At 41.8% G+C, this 24962-nt stretch overlaps 1 protein-coding gene across 4 annotated transcripts in view; it reads right to left on the bottom strand.

The window, feature by feature from the left end:
- Positions 1-24962, bottom strand: part of CPS1 (carbamoyl-phosphate synthase 1) — a 142741-nt gene that overhangs the window by 32189 nt on the left and 85590 nt on the right. For all 4 annotated transcript variants that reach the window (XM_066999293.1, XM_066999292.1, XM_066999295.1 and 1 more), the window contains 9 exons: positions 19553-19747; positions 18934-19001; positions 16589-16664; positions 13541-13618; positions 12438-12545; positions 11199-11288; positions 9604-9774; positions 6896-6970; positions 3875-3973 (listed from right to left, as the gene is read on the bottom strand). In XM_066999293.1, the coding sequence (XP_066855394.1) occupies positions 3875-3973; positions 6896-6970; positions 9604-9774; positions 11199-11288; positions 12438-12545; positions 13541-13618; positions 16589-16664; positions 18934-19001; positions 19553-19747 (960 nt within the window). The remainder of the gene's footprint in view (positions 1-3874; positions 3974-6895; positions 6971-9603; positions 9775-11198; positions 11289-12437; positions 12546-13540; positions 13619-16588; positions 16665-18933; positions 19002-19552; positions 19748-24962) is intronic.

Raw genomic sequence — 24962 nt, 5'->3', positions numbered from 1 at the left:
TTAACCTTTATGGCTGAGTGCAACATTTTGAAGGGTGAACTATTTCCTACAAAGAAAAGGAGTCAACAGGGGTTTTTTTGAGCAGTATAGGCTTTGGAAAGAACCTCATTCTGAAGCCATCCTGCTTTCTACACTAACTGGAGAATATAAATATACAGTGTGACAGGGTTGGCAGCTTCCCAGTCAGAGAGAACCGTTCTGCCTTCTGGTCAGGGGGCTGGCTTTCACAACAGTATTATAAACTTATATCAAACATGTACTGAACACTTGTGACACATAAAACAGCCTCTCCATGAAAAGAAATTACAGCTGTCAGCTCGCATCCGAGCAGCCTCAGATTTACAAGCTGACTGAGAGAACTTGTGTAAGAAGCCATTAGTTACTAAAGGTGAAAAGTACAAGCAGATTTATTTAGTGGAAGATATTTATTGCAGAAGAATTGTATTCTTTTTCCATTATAGCAAAAGTTCTGCTACACCCTCTCTGTCATGTTTGCTAGCATGCCTTGCTATTTGTAGAGGGCTACATCCTCAGTTCTTTAAACACCACTATGCCAGTTCTCACTAAGATCAGGCTCAAAATGAAGCCAGCTCATCTTCTGTGCTCATCTTGAATTCTGTATCCAAATCAGCCATGGAGCATACTAAGCTTTCCATACTTAAGGAACCAAGAGAGAAGGTTACCTTGAAACAACAGACTCGGAGTGCTGGGATTTAAAAATAAAATACTCCATTAGTGTTTTCCGCATCTCGTGGTCACCACCACAGATGTAAGACAGATGCACTCCCTCCCAGAGATAGCACTGAATAGCCCAATCAGGAAAGAAAATAAAATGAGCTTTTCAACTCCTCTTGCATAAAATATAAATTATTTGATGGCAGACTCAGGGTTTTAGCATCACAGATTTCTCTGAATTGTGAAAAGAAAAGAGGTCAGATTATCATCTCTCACAAACTGGCAGCAATTCTTTCGTCTAACAAGAAAGCCATGCCCCATTTAACCTGGGAGGGCACAAGGCTTCTAAAATTCTGGGGAACCTTGATGTTTGCAATGCAAGGCAGCGCTCACAACTGAGGAACAATCCAGGGGGCTTGTGGTCCAGGCTGGCTGCCGTTCCACCTGGTGCTGGCCAGCAGATGTGAAGGAGTGCTTGCCCGCTTGATCTTGAGGATGACTGCTTTGTTAGCAATAGTTTTGAGTGGCTACTGAAATAGGATTACCACTGGAATTGCAAACTGTGAGTACATCAACATGGAAAGCTCTCAGCAAGGCTGGGTACGCTACCTGAGTTCACTACTCTTGATCTGCAAAATACCCTAGACCAGAACATTTGCAAGGAAGCTAAGATTTTCCTCTCTACTATTATTAACTGCATCTATGTGACTTTTGTCCTCGCTTAGGCAGCTGCCTCCCACCCCTACATAATTAATACTGAGGACAAAAATGCGCACTACACTGAATAACTTCAGTATGTTGAACCAGACACTTCTGAGGGAAGCAGAATTTACCACTATTTGGCTTCTTATTTCTCTTCCTGCAAGACCTAATAATCCAGCCTAAAAAACAGAGAAAGTAGCTAATTATAAAGCAATGAAGTCTCCAAAAGGGGAGTTTTGACCTGACCATCCACAGCAGAGGAAATAATAGCACCTGCAGCTTGAAAGCCAGGGTCTCCACCTCATCAGCCCTCAGAGCTATGCAGTTTTAAATATTGAGCAGTCATGGAGACTGGTGTCCTGGTATCTGCCCTTCTGAACCTGTATTTCCCTTCTGAGGATGCACTGCCACCTTTGCAGTTTGAAGCATATGACCTCGTGTTTGGGATTAAAACAAGAACCAGGCTGCTGGCGGTCTCTGCCCAACCTGTGCCTCCTGTCTGTGCAGCGAGGGGCTTCTGTTTTCTCCAGCCTTTACTGAGGGAAGACCACTCACAGCTTACGCATCGGGTTCAGGTCAGGATGTCAACCTTCCCTTCTTACAAGGTTTAATTTCTCCTCTCTGTCTGCAGAGCTGGCAGATTTTCAAGCAGACCACTGAAAAGCAGGTAGGCGACAAACTCCAGAGTGGTACAGCAATAGCTGCTTCTCAGCACTGCCTTTACACTTCTTGTTTCAGAGTTTAATTATGTAAGAAATATGCCGAGATGGAAAGAGACATTTCATCAATTGATCTGTTGTTTTTCAGACTCTTTCCCAAGAAAATGAACTGTAAACCACTCATTACAAAAGACAGAATCTTGTTATTTTTAAAAGGTTTGTGGGCTTGAGCTTTTGGGGTTGATTTTTTTATTACTTTTTCCTTAAGACCTTTGTACAAAGAACATTTGGCTCAGTTTAAGAGACACTGACACCAAAGCTACATAAATGCTTTCCACAGCTAAAATTACTCTCTGCTGCCTGTTCCCTTTTAGCTGTTATCAGGAAAATAAGCTTAAATTTTAGACACTGGGCTCTTCCTTCTCCTGTTTTTTTTTTTTTTTTTTTTTTTTTTTTTTTTAAGTACTGCAGTGATTAGATATACATGTATCAACTACCCAGAGTCTCATACTGAAGTTTTAAAGCAGGTAGCAAGCAAAGACTTTTTTGCTAATTTGATGTAACTTAGAGCAACAGCTTCAATCTGTGTGTCTTTTTTTTTTTTTTTTTTTTTAAGGACTAAGTGGTGATCTGTGTTAGCAGAAGTCACGTTCCTTCCTGGCCACTTTTCACACACATCCCTTACATCCCCTGCTGGAACAGATAGCCCAACACATTTTTCACACCCCCATTGTCTGACAGGAGTATTCATGGGCTCTACTTTTTTGTTTATTGGCTTTATGCAATCATGGCATAAAATTATTACCAGCACAACAGGGATATGGCAGGAGGCATTCAGTCGTCTTTAAGCAGCCCAAGAATGTTATAGTTACAGAGGAAATGTTTGATTTCTTTTTTTTTTTTTGAGTAACACACATACACCTCAAAGTTTATAAGTCTATCTACCCCCAGCATCCCCTACCATTGGTAACTATGCCTCGATAAGGATTTAACCCTTTTTGCTTTTCTCCCTGGCCACCTTTCCATCCCGAAATGCATATCCTTTTTATTGACACAACACTATGAAGAGAACGGGGCTGTTCCTAAAGCTAACCTATCAAGTAAAGGCTCTCTGCAGAAGCCATTGCACTGGAGGACGTTCCTGAAATTACACTGTTTTAACTTGTTGTCACGTATAGCAACTGTGAGGGATGTAGACAGCAAGAGATGAAACCCTAGACTCCAAGGTCTGCTCTGATATGGAGTCACTGGACCTGTAGGGTATATATCCAAGATGTGGTCCCAATATTTCTATCGTGACTCCAATGAGGAGAGGAATGCAACAGTGCCATACCTGGTGGAGGTATGGTGGCTTGACAGTGTTATAGCCACATAATAACCTAGCAGCAGCATGTTTTTCGCACTGCTGGATGACATTACAGCTCTGCCTGGAATTAAATCTGCCATTTATGGGGAAAACTTAGCAGGTCCAGCTTTGTGATATGGAAACGGTGCGCTGACAGGAAGCGGTTTCAATTGGTTTCAATGAATGGATCATCTTTATGCATTATTCCCTTCAGAAAGGTGGCTTCTAATTTCCCAAAGCCTCTGCTTACAGTGATCTGAGGGTCCTGCCCTCAGCAAACCCTTGCACCTCTCAGCAGAAACCACCAGGAGCCAGAGGAAAAAACACTGGGCTAGCCCCAGTAAAGATCTCCCTATTGTGTTTGTTCCTCTGTCTCAATGTACTTCCAGACAGATTGCAGAGGAACACATTCACAGACGTGTGAATGAAAACAAGACAACAATTACTCAGTTCCTCTGTCAGTCCTTCCTCAACTTTGGTTTTTAGCAGTTACCTGGATTCCGATCAAAATTCCTTTCTTAGGAAACGTAAACCCAGTGGCAAGCATAGCTTTCTGGAAGGCAGAGTACACATCCTCCCCGAAGCATGCAACCTAGGAAAAGGCACAAAGAAGAAGGCATGAGTGGAGAAAAAATAAATACAAAAACAACCCAAGAACAGTGCTTTAAAAAACAACAAGGTGAAAATATTTAAATACGCTCTTTTGACTTCTTCAGGCAGAATAAGACTGCTTTTGCACAGAGTCTGCAGGCATGGGAAAAAATAAATCAGAAAATCATTGCAGACAAATCTCAATTTTAATGAAGCAATAACGAAGGAATAGACAACACTTTAGTTTCAAACGGCACACCAAGGAGTAACAGCAATTGATTTTGCTGAGTTATGTGAATGCTGCACACAGCTTCTGCTCCAGTGTTTGTAAGTGCATTAAAAATGCTTAACGTTATATAATGCTTAAATACCAGTGAGTGTTCTGCATGCAGGCGTGCCTCTGTGTGTGGACACAGCAAACTCCAATAAAACTGCACGTGTGCCGTCATGCACTCCTGGAAGTTTCTTGTGAAGATAAGCCACAATAAATAAAAATGTTTTTCCATTAGAATTTCACAAACTCATGAAATACAAGCAAAATGCCAGTACATACTGAAGAAAATAACAAAAAGAAATGTCCCAATTCATAAGATTTTTTTTTTTTTAACAAGTAAAAACCTGATAAATCATTAAAAGTCATTTAGCAGTTCTCCATCACTCAGAACTGCCTTTGGAGCTCAGTTGCTTACAGACCATCAGATGATAATGATTTCTGCAAGAACTGAACTGTGTTCCTTACCCAAATCTGGAATTCTGATGACAGAAAGAGGTTTTTTGAAAGTTTAGGAAAAGAAAACAGCCCTTGCCTTTTCTGGCCAACTCCACACTTGTTGAAAAACAGGCAGAAGCAGAAAGCATCACAGCTTTTTCTCTTTGAAATAACAAATCTACACACATATACAGATGAGATAAAGAGGCTGATTGAGAATTGCTCTCCCATTTTCCTCTTATGGTCCTTCCCATCACAGAGTGAGCCTTCACATTCATGGTCTCACTGTTACCATGGTGAGCAAAAACCAGAACGTCACGTACAAAGAACAAATGGTGATTTGCCAGATCTTCTGAAGTGGAAAAAAAAATATATACAAACAAAAATCCCACAAGGGAATGGAGGGAAAAAAAATCATGACAACTTGTTTCTCAGCTTCTCTCTAAAAACCCACCCTTGAGTGTTCAGTATGTTCTCCTGTGCTGATTTCCTGAGGGGTTATGCATCTCCTAGACTTTCTAGATGGTGGAGAGTCCTACCCTATACGCTTGGGCCAGGGGCTTTCACCCAGGAGAGGATTACCTAATATTACAGGGGGACCAAAACACCCACAAAACTTGAAGGGACCCCCAGGACTGTGTCTGCTACTGTTATAGGAACCGAGACTTCCAGTAAAACACATCTCTCCCAGGTAGACGTGACAAATTCAAGCCCAAATCAAGCCGTTTGTTAAAAATGTCTTTGAGGAATAATTGAGCATTTTACCCAAGGAGAGTTATTATCCTTACTTCACTCATAAGAAAGACCTTCATAACTGTCACATTTTACGGCATTTGTGAATATGGATCTTTCCAACTCATAAAAGTTAATAATCCCTCCCTTATGACCAAGGTAATCTCTGACTCCATATAAAGCACAGAAGGATAATTCTTGCCCTTAGTTACATTTTTATTCCTTCTTTTGGGGGTGGATGGGGGCAAATGTTTTCTGTGTAGTCATTATTGTTCTGAAAATAAGGAAGTCACTTGGCTTTTTTCTGCCCATTAACTACATTGAAAGGAAATCTTCCGCAATACTGATTTCCCACACGTTAAAAAGAGCAAAATAAAGTAATTCTGGAGAGATGTAGGAGACCTAAGGCTGTTCTAACCATCTATTTGGGTCTAATAATGTTTCATACTAAAAGGGTAAGTCTTTTCTAACAAAAACAGCTCATGGAGACATACCCAAGCTCATGTCAAATGAAGCTGCCCAGGCTCTGCTACCTGCCTAGCTATGGCAGAGAAGACCTAATGTAATAGCTTCATCATCTAATCACTTCCCAAGTGGGCTTTCCAGAGAAAAATCTGTTATTGCAACTCTTCTCAAGAAGTAACTGAGCAAGCAAGTTTAGAGGTATCTTGGATATGTCTGCAGAAGCTCTTGGTAGATCAGGAAGAACTCAAAAATCCCTCTTTGTTCCATGTGAGCTAGTATCTCTTCAAAAGGTGTATACAGAAACATGTACCTCTTGAAGGGTAAGGGCTCCCATCAGTGCCGAGCCCATGCAGGAAGAGGAACAGCTCTGTGCCTTTACAGCGTGCTATTTGCATGCCAGACACGTTTCAGAAGCACCTCGCAGCCCTGCTGCAGAAAGAGCGGGTAAAGCAGCCCCGTCTCCCCCTCGTCCTGCTGACAGCCAACACTGCAACCATTGCATTTTATTTGTTCTTTCTCACCTTTTGCGCCTTGGGACATGTCTTGATGGTTACCAGGCAACAACAAAAATATCCCCACATGTAGTTGTTGCCTTTAAGTAACCAGCACGTTCCAAGACGAAAGGCTTGTGACCTGGAATCTTGATATTGCTATTCTGGTATGTGCCAAGGGGGGGGGCTCGAAAGCTGAACATGCTTGTCTGTCAGGAAGCAGGTGATTAATAAGATGGACTGATGCACTGAGAACCTCCCAGAACCCGACAGCTCTCAGACAAACTCATTCCAGGCTGTCACACCAACCAGGTCCAAGTCAGGGAGTCAACATGCAGGTAAAGAGGGACATCCAGTGGCTGAATCAATCGGGTTTTCCAGAACAATGTGTTTTTACAGATAAGAAAGATGTTTTCAATTTTCCAAAGAAGCTACAGATGCCATTGTGATTCAGGCAGCAATAAGATCACTTTCAAAGATTCATGTTTACAGACAACTTGTTAAAAAAAAATAATCTAAAAGATACCTCCCCAGTAGAGGCCATTTCACATCGCAGAACAGGGTCTGCATCTCTCAGTCGGGTCCAGGAAAACATCGGGGCCTGGTAAGAGAAAGAGGGTGGGCGTGAGAAGGGGATGAACCATATTTAATGCATCAGTGCAAAAAAAAAAAAAACAGCTACATTTTAAGCGACAGAAAGAGACAGACATGAATTAATCCAAAAGAAGCGCTGGTCAAGGCTGATAAGCAAAGGAGTACTTGGCAAAGGAGCTTCCCCAGCATCTCGATGGACTGGAACAAATAAATACCTATTTCACCAATAAATCTTCCTCTTAACTATTGCAATCTTGCTCTCTCGCTCACATCCTGACAGCAGATTTCTAATCTGTGATAACCGACTATCATTTTTAAGACACATTTTGAAACAGGAAGTGTGTGAAGTGTTTAATTCATGAAACAAGAAGAGATACTATCTGAAGCAAGTAAGTTTTTCTGAGAAAACATTTCTCCGGCAGAAATTTTCATCCACAGGATCAAACCATTCCACAGGAACACACTCTTTTGGTGGAAAGTAGCTGAATCTTGGCAAACAATTTTCACATCTTTTTATTCTCTCCTCCAAAAAACACGTATCACTACTTCTTTGACCTTTCATAAGGATATGTTATAACTCCTGGTTATCTTCATGATTATTCTGAGGATATAGGACACTGCAGTCTTTGTTAGCCTCTGAGATCTCATCTAACTTGACTATGAAACAAACAAAAAACAAAACAAAACAAAACAACTCCCTCATAAAAAGCCAATGACCACATGTTGCAGATATTCCAAAACAACTTTCTGCTAGCAAATAACTTCCTATAGGGCTTCTCTATCTTAAACTACTACGGGTATTTACATTAGGACAACATCCTTAATGCTTAGAAAATATTCTGCTTTTAAATCCAGAGACACAATTCTGTGCTTGGAAGTCTCTGAGGCAATGCTGCAGACAAGACAGATGCTGTTTCACAACACCTAACAATGACCAACTAAAATGTGACAGCAGAATTTCTCTGAGGAAGGTTTGTCGATAAACGTCACCTGTCTTGGTGAATTTTAGACCAGTTTTGTTTCTCTTGTAAGAGAAGATTTTTACAGTAGCCAATTCTACAGTCTTAAGCTAAGCTCTGACAGTCAAAGTGGATCATTTTTAATGCATATTTTGCCTTGAAAGGGAACAATCAAGAAAAGCCTTCCAACCAGTTCCCTAAACTTTTGTCTGCCACAAGCATGAACGTGAATCAGCAGGAACAGACTCTGGTACTGCAAATAAATCTTATTTAAAAACTTAGTCAGTGATGCTCTACCCAGGATTTAAACTTAGGCAGGCTGTACTTGTGTCACTCTGAAAGCAAACATGGCATAACAGTATTTCAGTCACTAAAGCTAAAATGGTGGGAGTTCAAATTCACAAAGGAGCAGCTACATCGAGAAAGAAACCGGTTTCATATTCTCTTTTCAGAGCACTTAAGAACTGCTGGAGAAACAAAATCCCATTTCCATGCAAATATTCCTAGCAATAAAACCATTAGAGGACAAAAAATATGACGCTCAAATAACAAGAACCAGGTTTAACAGGAATATTTTTCAAAGTTTAGCATTTCCAAAGGCATTATCAGTTTTTTTACATCTGACAAATCCATACAGAACACCAGCAGTACAAAAGCCTTTGTAGTGAAGTTTTCAAGAACATAGCTGGGTTTTCCATTCTGTAGCCCACACTCCCAGGAGAGACCAAACTCTTGACTGGTTAGCTAACAACAGCACAGGAGCCCTAAGCCTAAATAATTGAAATCTATAGAAACGAGACTCAAGAATAAAAAAATCTCAGATTAGAATTTCAGAAAAATACTCATCTGTGGCTTCAAAATAAAATGTAAAACTACTTCCAGGCTAACTGGCTTGCCAATAACCTGAGATGGCTTGGGTCATGGATGTGGCTTGTATTTTAACAGGTCTGAAGATTTTATTAGCAGAAAGATGTTAGCTATTTTCTGTTTCCTCAGTTTTCACTTATTATGGGAACTATTAAAGCTGGAAAGTGTCTGTATGAACAATTTTCATTATCAATCATGTTTTCTGCACTGCTGTTCTAGATTTTTATGATTAGGTACTTCAATTAATTTTTTTTCTTCCACCAAGCTTTCAAAAACATCTAAAGTACACTTTGGTATCTTGGGTGCCGTATAAGCTCAGTAATTAAGAAGAGGGAAAACTTGGTGCCACTGAAAGCAAAGGATCCAGTACTTTCACCCCCTTTAACTAATTGGTCATACATATAAGGGAGATTCTGTGCATCCAACAGCCCACACCCCAAATCTTGAACGTAAAATCTAGGGGTACTCAAAACATAAATTTGTGCATGTCCAAACATATTTCAGACAGCATTACAAAAAAGCCTGAACTTCAGTATTCAATCCCACAAGTACGTATTTTTCAGGCAGTTTAGAAACATAATTGAGTGGGTTCAAAGTAAGAAATAAAAGGAGATTGATTTTGTTAATAAGCACTGGAAATTTTTCCTTTGATGTCTCTAAAATTCCCAATGTACATTGTAACAGAAACTGGAAAGGGTCAATTTGGCCCTTGGCTAATGAGTAAATTGTTCTCCAGGCATTAAAATACTATAACCTATTAATGTGATAAGTGCTGACACTGTTTTGTTCTTTTGTGTGCTTTTTGAAACCATACCTTAATTCCAATGTATTTGGAGGGAATAATGGGCTGCTCCAGCGTGGGGAGGGTTGACTCGTTAACCTCTTTTCCAATCATCACTTTCGTGGCCACATCGATGAAATCCACACCCAGAGTCTTGGATACAAAAGGGAAGGAGCGTGAAGCCCGCAAGTTGCACTCTATCACCTGATGGGATTATAAAGGAGAAATACCAGGGTCAGGCACTGTGCAGTGAAAAAACAGATTACTTCATGTTTCTGGAAATCAGTCCTTACTCCTCTTGGCAGAGATGCTCTTCAGATTGCCAAATAAGAGGCACAGAAATGGTGTTTGGTATTACAGACACCAGTGAGGAATGGGAAGTGGACAGTCTGAGACAGGACTCCAGGGTTCCGCAGCTGAGTTTCAGCTCTGTTGTCTGAAAATTAGACCCCAGATTAATTTAGAAATCACTCTGGAAATTGTGTTGTACCATACCCTAAATTAGTGCACAAGAAGCAAGGGAATTTATGCACCTGTATTAGGTACAAGCTTTAGAAGCCCACCTTCTTTTTCCATGGTAATGTTACTTCCCAAATGCCCAGGTTACCACTCGTTACTGACTTTCCTCATCTACGTTTGGGAGTCATTGAGTGACCCAAGCAAGAAACAGAAGTTCTGCACCCTGCTGAGAAGCATGCCACGGAGTTCATTAGCAAGAGAGAAATTGCTGTAAGTTAGAATGAAGGGGTAATGAACCAGGGCAAGACTAGGTAAGCCAGGACAGGAGGAAAAAGAGGGGTTATCCAGAGAAAAGGCAAACACCACTGAGGGACAGCAAGGAAGGAAAGACTCCATTCTGTCCCTCTGTGGAGTTTCTTCTGTTTCATAGTTATTCAGGAAGGTGAAGAACAGTTAAGAACATTCTTCTCAACTACTAGCCCAAACAGAATCTTTCACCAGTACTCTTCTATACCATGGCAGAATTTCCTTCCATTCACTGCTTCCTCAGTCAAACTGTTCGCATTCCTCTGACCTTCCTCCATTAGCCACAGAAAGCTAGCTGTTACCCATAAAGGGTCAGACATCTGCCGTACTGCTCTTACTGATAGTTTCCTACGTAGTAAGGTCTTAGTAGCTATCTTAACAGCTTATATTAAAGGCTTAAACACGGAAATTGTCTGTCTTTCTTTCCAGTGACATGGAAGACTTATCTTAACAATCAAAACATATAAAGATCAGAGAGGATAACAGAGCTGAAAGCAATGATATGCTGTTTATAGGATGAGGCACAGGTCTCAGTGCTGTCCATCACATTAAACACTGATGATTTGTGGAAGGACAAAAGCCTACAGTGAAATGAAGCTATTGCTGACAGACAGTGCAACCAGACTCACTTCGCTCTCAGTGGCAGCACTGCACAGGCATGGAAGGATGTTCTCTCCCAGCCAGGCAGGGAGAACTGTGTGTCACAGGGATGACACAGGTGAGCCACACACAATCAGACAAGGCAGGTTAGAAACCCACAGCTGGGACTGCCACAGAGCTTCCGTGACAGGGACTACAGAAACCATGCACCGAGCTATCCAGAGCAGAGTCTGATTTCCTTCGACAGTCACAAGAGCTCTTACCATCACATCATTGCCTCGCACCAAGAACTGAATGTTGAACGGACCAGAAATGGCAAATGCATTTGCAATCTTCTTTGTAGCAGCTTTTACCTACAAAAAACAGTATGTGTGTGGTTATTATATATGAAATAAAATCCTACAAAGCAGCCACACGTCAATAAATGACCTCACGTGTATTTCTTTAAATCCCATCTCTCTGCTATAGCATAGCTTTTCACTATACCCTCATTTTGGCAAGAGCATTATCTTTCAGAAGCAAACAGTGTCAAATCTGTCTGATAATCCAGAGCCTGGGGCTCCATTTGAGGGCAGAAGTAAAAACACAGCTTCATGTGCATGTGAGAAGGGGAGAGAAAGACAGAATAAAAGCCTGTCCTGTCTGTTGTAATTCCTACATTGCACACTGGAGCCTGTATAACTCTCTTTGTGAAATAATGAATAATGATGTTTTGCCATTCGAGATTAACTACTTGCTATTATAGGCATCCCAAGAGTCTTCCACCAACAAGCCTGTCCCATCACAGATAAGTGGAAGGTGTGTCAGCAGAAATACTCTGGAACAAATTGGGAGAAAACGCTATGGCCATATTTTCCAAGTTGTCAAGAAATCACACCATTTCAGTACAAGTGTTTGAATAGCTTGGCTCCAGAAGATGGCTATTTTCGGAAGCAAGGCCTTGAATATTTTCATAAATAGAGTTCGAACACAGGCAGGATGACGTCACGGAGGACTGCACATTTTGTTTCGAAAATGCATGTTGACAGCTAACTCTGTATTACTAGGTTTATTCTTCAAAGAGGAACAAGTCAAAATTAGGTGAGGTTCATTCATTCCAAAATCCCTTCCAGAAAAGGCAGGCAGCTATAAACTCATGCATCTGACCTAATCACTTAAAGACTAGGAGAAGTGGACCACAGCATGCTCATCAATTAGACACTCCTCCACTGCTATGAAAGTTTGTCCTAAAAAGGATGAAAAAAAAAATATCTAAAAGCATGTACCTCTACCCCTAAATTTAACGGGGTACAATTCAGATGATCAGTACAGTGCAGTATGTACAGTAGAGCCATTCACAGGGTACACACTAAAATCATACATTCACAGAAATCATATTGACATTTAAAAAGCATTGTTGATTTGATTTCTCCTGAATTCCTCTTTTAAGTTCTCCCAAGCAAGGAGAAAGGTGATTCAAACTCTTATTTTCCTTTTCTTTTCAGTGCAAGAGCAAAACCTACCTTCTCCAAGGCTCCCTGGCTAATAGTCTGTGTGGGTAACATGAGAGTGGCATCTCCAGAGTGAACGCCTGCATCCTCCACATGCTCTGAAACAGCATGTGAGATAACCTGCATACAATAATGACACAGTAATTAGTCCCCTCACACACTCTCATGAACTGTGCCCCGAAGTCCAAACCCTCTGCTGTGTACAGAGCGGCAGTCTCCTGAATAGAGCTCTATCCAAAAGTCAAAAGAGATGGGTCAAAAACGGAATCTCCCAAGATTTTGGGAAGAACAGGCCTACAGCAGACACAGGGCATAAGAAAAAGAGGATCGTGTTAGTGTCTTTCATACTGTGGTTAAGCAAACTGAAAATGATAGAAGCTACCACAGTCTGGAGATCCTATGACCCCCTCTAACACTGCTGACTCAGAAGGCAAGGCCTCATTAGGCTTTAAACCAGCTCTTTAAGTTCTCCTTGCCACAAACACAAACAAGTTGTCATTCCCCATCATTTGTAAACATTTGCTTACTCTTTCATGGGGTTTTAATTGTGGAGAAAAACCAAGCAGGGGAAACTCAGGCCCTAAGGTTTTAAGCTAAATGACTTGCATCAAGGTGCACTACCTTGATATCCAAAAAAGACAATAATCTTGTCTGTTGGTTAAAAATGAATATTGAAAACAGTATTTCTATTAAATGACAAGTTTGTGAGCTTTTTTTTGGGGAGAACTGTATTTGATTAGTAACGACATGCAAGGCGAAGCTGTAGTAATAAAACTGTGGTGATACTGTAAAACATGCTGACAATTCTGATACAAGTCATTTGCGAAGCCAGTGATTTGTGAATCCAATAGAAGTTATATCCTAAAGGATTCAGGCATGTGGTTAAGCAATGTTTAAAACAATTATTTAGGTGTATACAATAAGGTAGGCTGAGCTTTTCAAGCATAATGTTTTTGGACCTCAGAGGAATTCATCTTTTCTTGTTTCTCTTCTCTTCTAGGCACAAATCCATGGCTGTATAAAATAAATCATTAAAACCCACATATTTTTGCAAATTGTTGATCTTTTATAAAAAAAAAAAAAGTTTATTATTAATGAAAAGCAAAAGTTCTTACTCTTCCTGCCTTGGCTACAGCATCCATTTCCACCTCACGGGCATCTTCAATAAATTTAGTGAGTACCACAGGGTGATCCTGTCATGACGACAAACCAAAAGAAGCAAGCTTTTAGTTGAGAGTATTTGTGGATCATCCAAGTGCTCACTATTCATCACTGCAAAACCTTTGGAAGCAGAATCCCACAAGGCCAATCTATTAATATCCTTATTTCCAAAGATCAGCGATCTTTGCCAAGGAAATAATAGGGGGAAAGTTGGCATAATTTCCCCAAAGCCACTGAAGCACTCCATAAAGTGTCACCATGACAGTGAATATTTGGGGAAAAATGCAAAGAGCTTTTAGGTGAGACCATGATAGAAGGAAGATAGTGGAACACTTGCATGGATCCAGGGGCCTCTGATCTTGTCTCCCAAAGATGTTCCTTACTTCTAAGATCTTCAGTTTGTCTGCGAGCCTCAAGGGCACCTCACTTGCCTTTTGTTAATTCAGGTTGACTAAAATATGTGACTTAACTATCTACTCCTTTCTCATTTATCTGCCCGGTTTCTTATGTCTCCCAGGGAGAAGTTGCCACTAATTATAGCTGGCCAGGAATGACCCGTCCTTGAGTTTCAACATGTTCCCTGGTATACACAGTTTTCCTTCCTCTTCCTTCTGCCTGTCTCTGGGATGCCAGCACACACTTCTCCATTGCTTTCTTCTCCCAGGCACTCACTCCAGCAGATGGTTAAAAATCTAATCCACATTCTTCCAGGCCAGCTTTATGTCTCAACATTTTATCTGTCCCATCCACTATTAACTGTCTGTTATTTATTAGAGAATAAAATGGAATAAATGACAGCTTATGCATGCTCAAAAGGCTCCTCTTGAAAAAATATAAAGCAACTTCAAAAGTTACAAGACACAATTCCTTACATTTATCAGTGCAAGGGTAAATTCACAGGCAAGGACAATGCCACAGCCTAGGTTGTTTCATAAATTTAGTGGCCTGTGTCGTGTAACTTTCTGTCTTGCTGCAGTTTTTCACCAGGAGATTTTATATGTGCACACAACCTTGTCTATTCCAGTCTGTCTCAACTCTTGCAAGAAGTTTGGACCGTTATTGACAACATATATAGTGAGACAACATATATAGTGAGACAACACCATCACTGCAAAGTGGCTAAAACAACACATTGCAGGTCAGGCACTTTATCTGGAGATGCTTTGTTGGGTGGAACAAAAATAGATAAGGCTTTGTAACCAGAAAGATGAACTCTGTGTCTCACACACAGATGCTCACATTCAGTTCTATGCTCACAGGTAATTCAGTGGAACCAGTCACGGCCTATAAAGCCTTGACAAAGTTAAAAAACCTCCTTAATTTAGAAGCAGAATACAGTACTTTTGTTCTGTTGTGCTTTTTGCCTGCTTAGCTTCTACTATACTAAGGCTGTTGTCAGTACAAATATACTACACAAAGAAGGAAGTCTTCCCTTTGCAGTCTGACTACACTAGCAAAGATTTAGCATGTAAATCTAGCATACTTTTCTGCAGGATCAAGGCCAGAGTACCCAAAACCTCACGGTGTGGCCACGAAGCACAGCTGGTTGTGTTTGCAGCAAGCATTGATGCCTTATTTGTGCAGCAGGACCGGCCATCTCAAGGACCCCGTGCAAACACCCACTCTTTTCCCCAGGAAAATGCTCCCACAGCTCCTCTCCTTCAGCTCCCCATGGGGCCTCCTGTGCCAGGGCTCAGACCTCTCAGCGAGGACGAGCATCATTGCCCAATTAAAGTTTATCAAGCTGTGACAAGTTAAGCTGACCAAGGGTTACTTTCCTGGGCACTACCATCATAAAGATGCCCACAGAAAGTGTTCTGTCCCACTGAGCACTGCTGTCTGCTTTGTTTCTGTGAGCGCATGGGGAAATACAAATGAAGTACAGAGAGAAGCTCAGTGTTTTGGGTGGCTGAGCATTGCTGAAAATCTGTTTTCCACCACTGTTTGCAAATGAAACTGAGTGGTCTTCTTTCTTCCACATTAACCTACCCTTCAGGATATTACTACTTTGCAAGGTCTCTCCATTTGACTAGCTCTTTTCTTACCAAAAGGTTAAACTTCCATCATTTGCCTCATACATTTAAAAATCACGTTGGTTTTTTTTTTTTTAATTCTTGCTCAAACTTAAGAAATCCACCACCTAAGAAATCCTCTGAGTAAGCAGCAATGTGTCTGCTTCCTCAGCCAGTTGTGTTTTCAGAGAGCTCCTCTAACTACTTAACTCCAAGATTCCCCATGAGAGCAGTGTTTATGGCATTACAGCACTTTTCTGAACAGGGATCATTCCAAAAAACACAAAAATAAAAAATGCGGGAGAGGTTGGGGGGAACAAGAAAACAGGCCAAAAGGCCAAGCCAAACTCTGAGGCTGTTGAAAGGTCAGACTCCAAATTCTGTATATTGTTCATTCGAGCTCAATCATTTCACTTTTTCCTCCTCCCACACTCTCAGCTCTCCAAACATCCCTTACACACTAACACTGATAGCAAGGATAGAAAAAAAAAAGTCAGCTTTGAGCTGTTTTACTATGTTTTGAAGCACTCAGGTCTTCGGGAAATTGCTCAGATTTTTTCTTTTCTAAATTTCAGTGTTCTAGACCAAAACCTTCCCCTTGCTGGAAAAAAAAGACACTAAAAAAGCCAAAATAACTTTTAAAAACATTTAAAACTGACACCTTTCATCTTCTGCTTTACATACTCTGCAGATCAGTAATCCCACTGGATTAACAGTAAGCAAGCACCAGTCTGCTTCTGTACCAAAGGAAACTCAGTACGTGATTTGGAGAGCTAAATGCCATAGCAAAAGCTTGCAAAGGTTCCTGCATTCAAGATCCACCCTTTGGGGAATGAACAGAGGGGTCAAACTTGAATTTCCCTGGCTCCTCCCCAGGCAAGGAAGAGAGTTGGGAAAAAGCAACACAGAAACAGAAGGAAAGCACAGCACGGGTGGAAGAAACACAGCAAACACAAAAAGCAAAAGCAGTGGCAGGGCAAATACCAGTACCTGAGAGACTCTTGTGGCTTCTGCTAAGAACTTCTTCATTTCATCTTCGGTGAATACCACATTCATTGCAGAGCCACTGTAAGAATGACACATAGAAAAGAAAAAAAAAGGTAAACCAAAACCAGATCATCCTCCCTCATAATGATAAGGGAGACATTATAGCATTAGACAGCCCAGCACAACCACCTTTATGTGACAGGCTAGCTGAGCAAGACCCTGGCTTAAGCTACCTGCTCCTTCTACTCTGGACTGAAAGAAAGGCAGAGCTGGTACCTCACGAACCTCCACCAGCCTTCCAGAGATGACAGGTAACTTCCAGAGATGACAGGTAACCTCCAGAACCATGATGAAAAATCACGCAATGAACTGGAGCTGTGCAGCCTTAGCACTGCTGGGAAATCCCCTTTCTGACCCAAGCTTTTGAAGCTCCCCCTAAGCTGGAGAAGGTGGCTAGTCAACCACATATCCCCGCTCAAGACGCAGCCTCCTTCACCATATCGTGCGGCTTAGCTGTGAGCTCATGACAAAACAGACTCTTTGCCCACTGTCAGCCTGATTGCTCTTCAGTGGCCAGGCCACTGGTGATGGTTGTGACAATACAAATGCAGGTGACAACGGGCTGCTCTTTGCTGGCTGTCTTCTTAGACTATAGGGGAGGGGCACAGCAGATACAGATACGGTGTCTGAAAGCTACTTTGAAATGTAGCTCTCTGTAGTATCAGACAGGGATTTGGCAGAACATAGATTGACAGTAGTTCAGTCCCTTTGAAAGGCAGGATGTTTTTAAATTTATTTCTTAAGATCTAACATTGCCCACTTCTACTACTGCCACTCAGCTTCCCCTTTGCTTTGGTGGGTAAGCCCACAGAGGCTGTGGGGAAAAGTGAAGGAAGGACCTATCCCATGAAATCAGGCCCTTGAACCTAAGATAAATAGCCACAAGTACCTACATGCTTATACTTTATTGGAGTACAACTTCAGCTGATGTAGATCAATAGAGTTCAATTAAATCCAGGGACCTATGTCAGCCGCACCACTGAGGATGTGAACGGGTGCACACGGTACATAAATGGTGGGGAAATGCATTTAGTTTTCAAAGGCAACTGGCAAATATTAAAGGCCATATCTGTACAAAGGATGAAGAAGCCTAGCTGTGGACCTGCTGCTGTTCTGCAAATAGAGGCCAGACTATATGCTGTGCAAGGGCTTTTCACTTTATATTTCTTCAAGTTTGACATTCTGCAGTTTCATCTCCCTGAAATTCCCCTAACCTTGAAATGCTCAAAATACCTTGGAAATACTGCGTTAAGAAATACTTACATGGTAAGGGGCTATGCTTAATTTGATACAAATGGAAACAATAGGCTAAAAGGAGTGTGCCCTAAAAATCTAGAAAGTGACATCAGGAGCACTTTCTAAGTTGTCCTCCTGATCAGAGTGCTGGCTTTTAACTTTGCTTTGCAACTCCACTGCAAGCTTCAGAAACTGAATAGAAAAGTCACAATCAGCAGTCTTCTAAGAGATATTTTCTTGAGGTTGAACATATATGAAATGCTTCTTTTTTCCCCTGTTTTAAATGAAAAGATTTTTTTTGCTCCCCTGAAAATGAATATTGTGTCTCCTCATTTTGATATGTTTCTTTTCATATGAAAAGGATCCTGTCTCCAATTTATTTGCACTTGTAAATTGTGCCCAGCAAACTGCCTCTTTGTGCCTAGTCAGCTATGAAGAAACTCCTCACAGAGAAGAGTGATCATTCAAAACCTGTTTGAGCACTGATGTAACTTCTTCAAAAAGTCTAGCTGTCGGAAATGTGCAGTTCTGTACAATGTCTATTTAAAGAAAAACAGCTGCCACAGTGTAGGGACATAAAACATGCCTGTAAGCAGAGAAGCTTGGCAAATAAGAAGCTGAATTCAAAAGACATGCTGTCATTTTCTGATAACAGATGTCAACCCCAATAAATGGCCTCAGCACACTGCCTTCTGTTTTTCCTGGTGGCAAACAATCTTCTGGCTTAATTGTACAGCTAGGCTCAGGAACCTTAAGGAGCATCCCAGATGGCTCATGTTTTTGGTCTTCAGACATGAAGAAGGCAGTTCAGCTAAACAGACATTCTTAGGATTGTGTTCTGCCTTTGATCTGTGCCTGATGGACATAAGGGAACCATTGGCTCCCTTTACTGGTACAGGCAGTCGTTCCACCTGTTAAGACTGGCAGCTCTATACTGCGTGTACCTAGCACAGTGTATTCCAAGTTCCCTAAAACAATTCTCTCCCTTGACTCAAAAAGGCTTTTTTACTTCATACCCCCCAGCTTGATGAGCTCTGATGTTTGAGCCTTACCTCAGAACATAGGAAGGCCTCAGCAAACATGGGTAACTCACAGAGCCTGCAAATTCAACTGCATCTCTCTAAAGACAGGGAGGGAAAACATGCTGTGAACAAGAACATATTTTGAAGTCATTCCATAGTATCACTCTAGCTGCATTTGCACTTGAAATAAAGAAAGATGTACGGGACTGAACAGGGACTGAACAGAATACACAGCTTCTCTGTTCCAGAGTTGTCCTCTTCAGAACCTCCCTGTCCATAGAGCTTCACTGGGAAAAAAAAAAAAAAGGTGCTGACATGTCTCTAGTCCTTTGCCATCTCCATGTAATAGAGTAGTTTTCAAGGCCAGCAGAATAAACCAGAGTAGCCTGACAGTGGTGCTAACATTTGCTGGTTATATATCCCATGATGTGTGAGGATAATATGAAGACACTTCCCTTCCAGTTCCCATTCCACTCCCGTACCTGAGCTACAGCATCATTTTGCAAGGATCAAAAAGTTCTTTAACATGGATAGTAAAAAAATGTCAAATATCTTCAGAATCTTGAAACGTATCAGTAAGTTGGTCCCTCCAGCAGATGCTCACAACACCTAGGAACTTTATCGTTTCCCAGATCATTTCCCAACTTACCAGAGTGCTAACTGCCTTCCAGGGAGCCTGGGCCACACGCAGCTCATCCAGAACAGCTGAGAAAACAGAGCGATCTTCTGCCCGGTCAATCTGCAAAGGATTCGTGCCAAGAATCTTCACTCCACTCTGGTACAGTGGCACTGCCAAGTTATTGGGAATCTGCCCACCTACAGAAATAATGCAACCACTGCATCCCTGTTGGCAGACAGAAAGAAGCACAGTCACGTCCAAGTTAGCTTAACATTAAAAACTGTTATAATTAGGGACCCAGCCTATAGATTATTCATTTTTAGATTGTTATGAGTAAAGGCTGATGATAACTTTTCTGATCCAGAGGTACCCAGATTGCGAAGTCTGATTCAGAGCGTAGCCTCTCTAAAAACACACTATCCTCCTTGATGTCATCAACAGGCAGCAGTAACTTGAGGTCAAATTCCCCAGGAAACCAAAGGAGTCTGCAGTGTTCACATCTCTTTTGATATCAAACCAAGATTCTATCATTTCTGCCAGAACCACAGACTACTACCTTATTTTCATGTCATGTCTGGGGTCTTCTGCTTTCCCAGTGAGGATAAGCACAGAGCTGACACATGCTCTCTCACTTTGCAGAGGAAAGGAGCCATGCTACAAGAATATTACAGCCTGCAAGAAAACTCACAGCTCTGCTCACTGGGGGCAAGTCTCCCTCCCTTCCTCCTGCATGTGTGGACATGGAGACCTTCACTTCAGCCAAGTCCTGCTGTGGCCACTGGACACCATAGCATGGCCACACGGGATGTTTTAGGTCCTCTTCTCTCATAGACCAGCTCTTCAGGGAAAGCAGCCTCTCCCATGGCCAGGGACTGCCAGAGCAGCAGACGTTCACAAAAACTCTTTTGTACTAGGGTTGCAAGGCAGTAACCTCCAGCAGAGGGCCAACAGAAACCAACTGGAAGACTTCTTTTTCCCCTCCCATGCCAAGAGCATTATTTGCTAAGCAAACACCCTCCCCTGGCCCCAGAAGGCAAGCTTTAGGGAGCCCTCACTGCTGACCCCTTGCTGTCCTGCACAGAGCAGGGCCTAGCTCACCAGAGCCCAACCCACCAGGCAGCCCGTGGTGGTGAGTCAGGATACATTCAGCTCTTTATTTTAATTTGTCTTCATTATTTGTGCCTAGCTCTTCGTTGCTGGTAGCACACTCCACAGTAACAAATATTTCAGCCGAACTCTCACACATGCTCATTGCCATGCAGGTTGGTTGCAAGCACTTAAATTCTGGAAACAGATGAGTCAGGACAGGTGACACAGCATCCTCCAGCCTCAAAGGCACGTTTTGTGTTTGTGGCTGGGTAACCACAACATTTTAAGCAAGGAAATAATAAACGTCAAATAACAAGGAGACAGCTGAGCTTCCTCGTAAACGTACATCCTCCTTCAGGTGCAAATATGGCTTTTTTTTTTTTTGCTCTTTTCCTTACATAAACCCCTGAAGGCTTTCAAGTACAGTAGAGTTTGGTGGGGAAATTTTCAGCGGTAAAAATAACAGGCTTTGGAGAACCTGCAACAATTATAAGGATGTGAATTACATTTAGATCATTTAATAATTCAGGGTAATTAAATAACGGGCACTTTAATTCCAAATTAAAGCTGGTGAAACTTTGCCCAAAGGAGAATCCGGCCTGCAGTACAGCTGTAGCGATGGGCTCCTTTGAACCAAATGTGTTTTACACAGTTTCACCCACCTCTAGCAAATGAGAAGCATAAATCAACATCCAATGCGCAGTGATCCACGGTTTGGCTCTATCCTTTAGAGTATCAATGTTCTTTTAATTAACAAGTGTGTTTTTCCTGAAGAAGGTTAACCCCACTGGCCTTCCTGGAAGAGGAACTTCTTAATGAGGGATTGAAAGGGATTTAGAGTGGGAGATCTGTGAGCCGCGAGCAGGATGGACTAGAAGTGACTCAGAAAAAAAACAGATGATAAATGCTAGAACAAACCCTGCTTAACTTTAATGTGGATAATTTCCTACCATAATAAGGATCCACTAAAAAAGCTTGGCATTTAAACAGCAGTTATTATCCCAAGGTCTACAAGATTACTCATTTGCCTCGCATGCTAATAATATATAGTGATGGAGCTGATGTTTTTTCCTACTCTCCATGCATTCGTTTCTGGGATGACGTGCAGCTGCTAGCCAACAGCAGCCATCTGAAAGAGCTTAGGACTGGGAGGGAAAAACACCTCGTTAGCAGAGGGTGGGGCAGGGACAGAAGCTGTTTGGTGCTCACTTGGGGCTGGCCCGTGGCATCAGAGCTCTCCTTCTCCAGCTCTGAAGAAAAATCTGTTCATTACTGGGTCTAAAACCCCCTCAAGCTTCCAGAGCCATCCAAAATACAGAACGTATCTCCAGTCTCTGGACTACTTAGCATCCCAGATGGAGGAGAACCAGATAACAAATAAGCAAACCCCCCTCTTGCAGCTTGGAACCATTCTGGTTTGATAACGACCCAAACTAGCTTTGATGCCAAGGTCAACCATCATCACAATGTATCCCAAACATATTTCAGCCACAAATGTCCCAGCTAACAGCCTCTCTTCAGCTGCTGCTTATTTCTTCCTTTAAAACAATTCCAGCCACTGAGCCCCTAAAATCAAAACGCTGCCCACGTCCAAGCTGGGATGGCATCGGGGTCACCAAAGAGACAGAGGAGATGGCTTCTCAAGCAGATAGCAAAGAATCACGTGCTCATTTTTACTCAAAAAGAACCATGAATTGAGACCCAGCTGCTGCATATTTTTTCCTTCAAAATTCTGCTTTTCTTTCCCAAAGAATGCCTTTGCCCAAGGAGCAGCCCGTTGCCCAGGCAGGGAACAGGTCTGTGCTGCTGAGGAACGTGGGTAGACTGAAAACGGACTCGACCGCATATCACTTTGTCATCAGCCATATTTTAATTATAAAGAAAATGAATAACATCCTTGCCAACAGAAAGCTTTAAAATATACACTGTACATAATCTAGTGAAAGAAGTCTGGGGAGAATTATTTTCCCCTTTATTATAAAAATCACTCTTTTTATTACTACCTTGCTTTTATGTCATTAGTAATAGAGTTGGGTTTTCTTTTTCCCTGAGTTTGAAAACAAATTAGACCATTAAAATTGTACCTAAGAGCCTCCTTTAGTTTTATGAATTGTTTCAGAATGATCCTAGAAACTGAAAAAGAACCAGAAGAGGCCCTCAAGCAGAGAGATATTAAAATAAAAAGGGAACATCTTCTCTGGAAACAAAAAGCCAATAAATCTGAGGGAAGGGACTTTTTTTTATTTTATATTTTTTTAATTGTTATCCTCACAGACTACCACCTAACTTTGCATGTTCCCAGTAAATTAAACTTCCCTCCAAAGCACAGCTCCGTCTGCAGAGCTCAGTCTCTGGTGTGTCAGAGCAGCTGTGGATGTCAACTAGCGAGGGAGATGTGAGGACACAAGGGACAGAAAGAGGAGCAGCAGCTGAGGACGTCCCTGGGACAGCACCGTGCCAAACTATGAGCAGTACTTGGAAGGCAGGTTGGGGTCCCCATCATCTCATTAGTCAACCCACCTCTCAACGTAGCCTAATTTGTCTAATTAGAAAACTGGGAGTAGTTGCCCAAGGTTTGATGTTAAACCTAACAGCGCTTAGAGAGTTGATGCATCACCCCTACTAGGGGACGAGGGCTTTGTCCTTTGTTTACTGGTGGTTCTACCTAGGGTGCACCCACGCTCCAGGACTTTTAGAGTATTTGTCCCACTGACACTACTTATCGTACACTGAAAAACTAGAGGAAGCTAATTAGCAGCAAAGTTTAAAAGCCTGGACTGAAACCCTGGCAGTGTTCCATTCATGTGTTCCATACTAAACTGGGATAGGAAGGAGGTTATTTGCAGGATCTTTGAGGGATCTCAGAATCAAATCCTAAGTTTTTAACTTGGTTGTTTCCTTAGGGACCAACTTCCAGCTGCACTTGCCTGAGGAAATGCTCTGTTAACAGGGCATTAGCAATTGGCTCACTCATTTTTAAAAAATGACACAGCAAATAGTGTATTTTAGTCTATACTTTGCTGGAGGTCTGGAGTCTGTCCCCAGGTCTGCCCACATCCTTTGGCAGACTCTGTGCAGTCTCTCCCCTCCTCAGAGATTCAGTTTCCTCACTTGCAAATTAGGCATAACGATGCCATTCCCTGTGGCCACTGCTTAAGAAGTGCTCTAAAACAGTTAAGTACTTATTCTTCTTCTTGGGATTTACTAGACAGTACACCCTAACTTTGGACGTTTAGACTCAGACCCTAACAGGTTTAATGTCTCCAGAGAAAACCCCTTCAGTTCCAGGTAGCACAGCATGCTGCTATTAGACCTGGAGATCCACAGCACATCCCAGCATAAGCAAGGTCAGCCTACAGGCTGAGAAACGTGACTTCCAACTCACCAAACCCTGCTGCAACAAGCAGGATGCTGCAAGCTTCAATACGCGTGCATTATTCTTTTCACATATTTTTCTTACCCGACTTGCTAATTGCCAGCACTGTGTGTTTAAATGAGTAGTTGCTCCTCATCACCTATACCTACCTTCTCTTTTGATCCTGCAGTAATTAGATGCTGTGTTTCATCAGTGTTATTTCTCTGACAAACTGTCACACCAATTTGCTCCATGCCCCAAGTTCAGAAGTTCAGTTTTGGTTAAATAAACAAGAGTTCAATGTTTATAGAGCTGGGCCTTGGGGATACTCCTAAAGCATTCAAAAATTAGCCTTTAAGACTCCAGCAAGCCACTAGAGTCTTTTAACCCACCCTAAATCAACACTTTGCAGTAACTGCATCTGTCTTTATGAAAATTTAAAGAAGAGGTACAACAACATGGAAAAAAGAAAGTATGAAGATGCAATCTAAAAATGGTCCCCCTAAAGTATTTTGCAAATGGCTTAAGAACAGAGCCTAGGGACTGGGACTTGACTTGTGATGGGCTTTTGCTTGGTCCTGTATTTGGGAATGATCAAAATGTAGCCAGGTTATAAAACCTTTTTGAGAACTACCTCCCATTCACAAAAGGGCTGAGCTCAAATTGGCATGTACTGGAAAAGAGACAAGAAAAATCACAAGCTTGATATGACCTGGGCTCCTCAATGTCACTTCAGCAAGTTACAACTCACACTGAATTTCAAGGAAGATTAAAGTTCCTGTAAGCACCTCTGAAAACTTCAGTGATAAAATCTAAGATGAGTGTGTTACCAGCTAGAAATACAAATTTTCCATAGTGGAACCACCTGTTTTCACCACGTACCCTCCCATCATCAAATCTCCCTGGGACTCATCTCTGTCTCTTAGTATTGGCAGCTCTGAGCACTTGAAAACTCCCAGCAGACAAGGGCAATATCTGGATCAGGAGCCAGCCCAT

The sequence above is a fragment of the Anser cygnoides genome, chromosome 6, assembly GCF_040182565.1.
Source record: "Anser cygnoides isolate HZ-2024a breed goose chromosome 6, Taihu_goose_T2T_genome, whole genome shotgun sequence".
NCBI classification, from domain to species: domain Eukaryota; kingdom Metazoa; phylum Chordata; class Aves; order Anseriformes; family Anatidae; genus Anser; species Anser cygnoides.
This window is presented reverse-complemented; position numbering and strand designations above follow the sequence as displayed.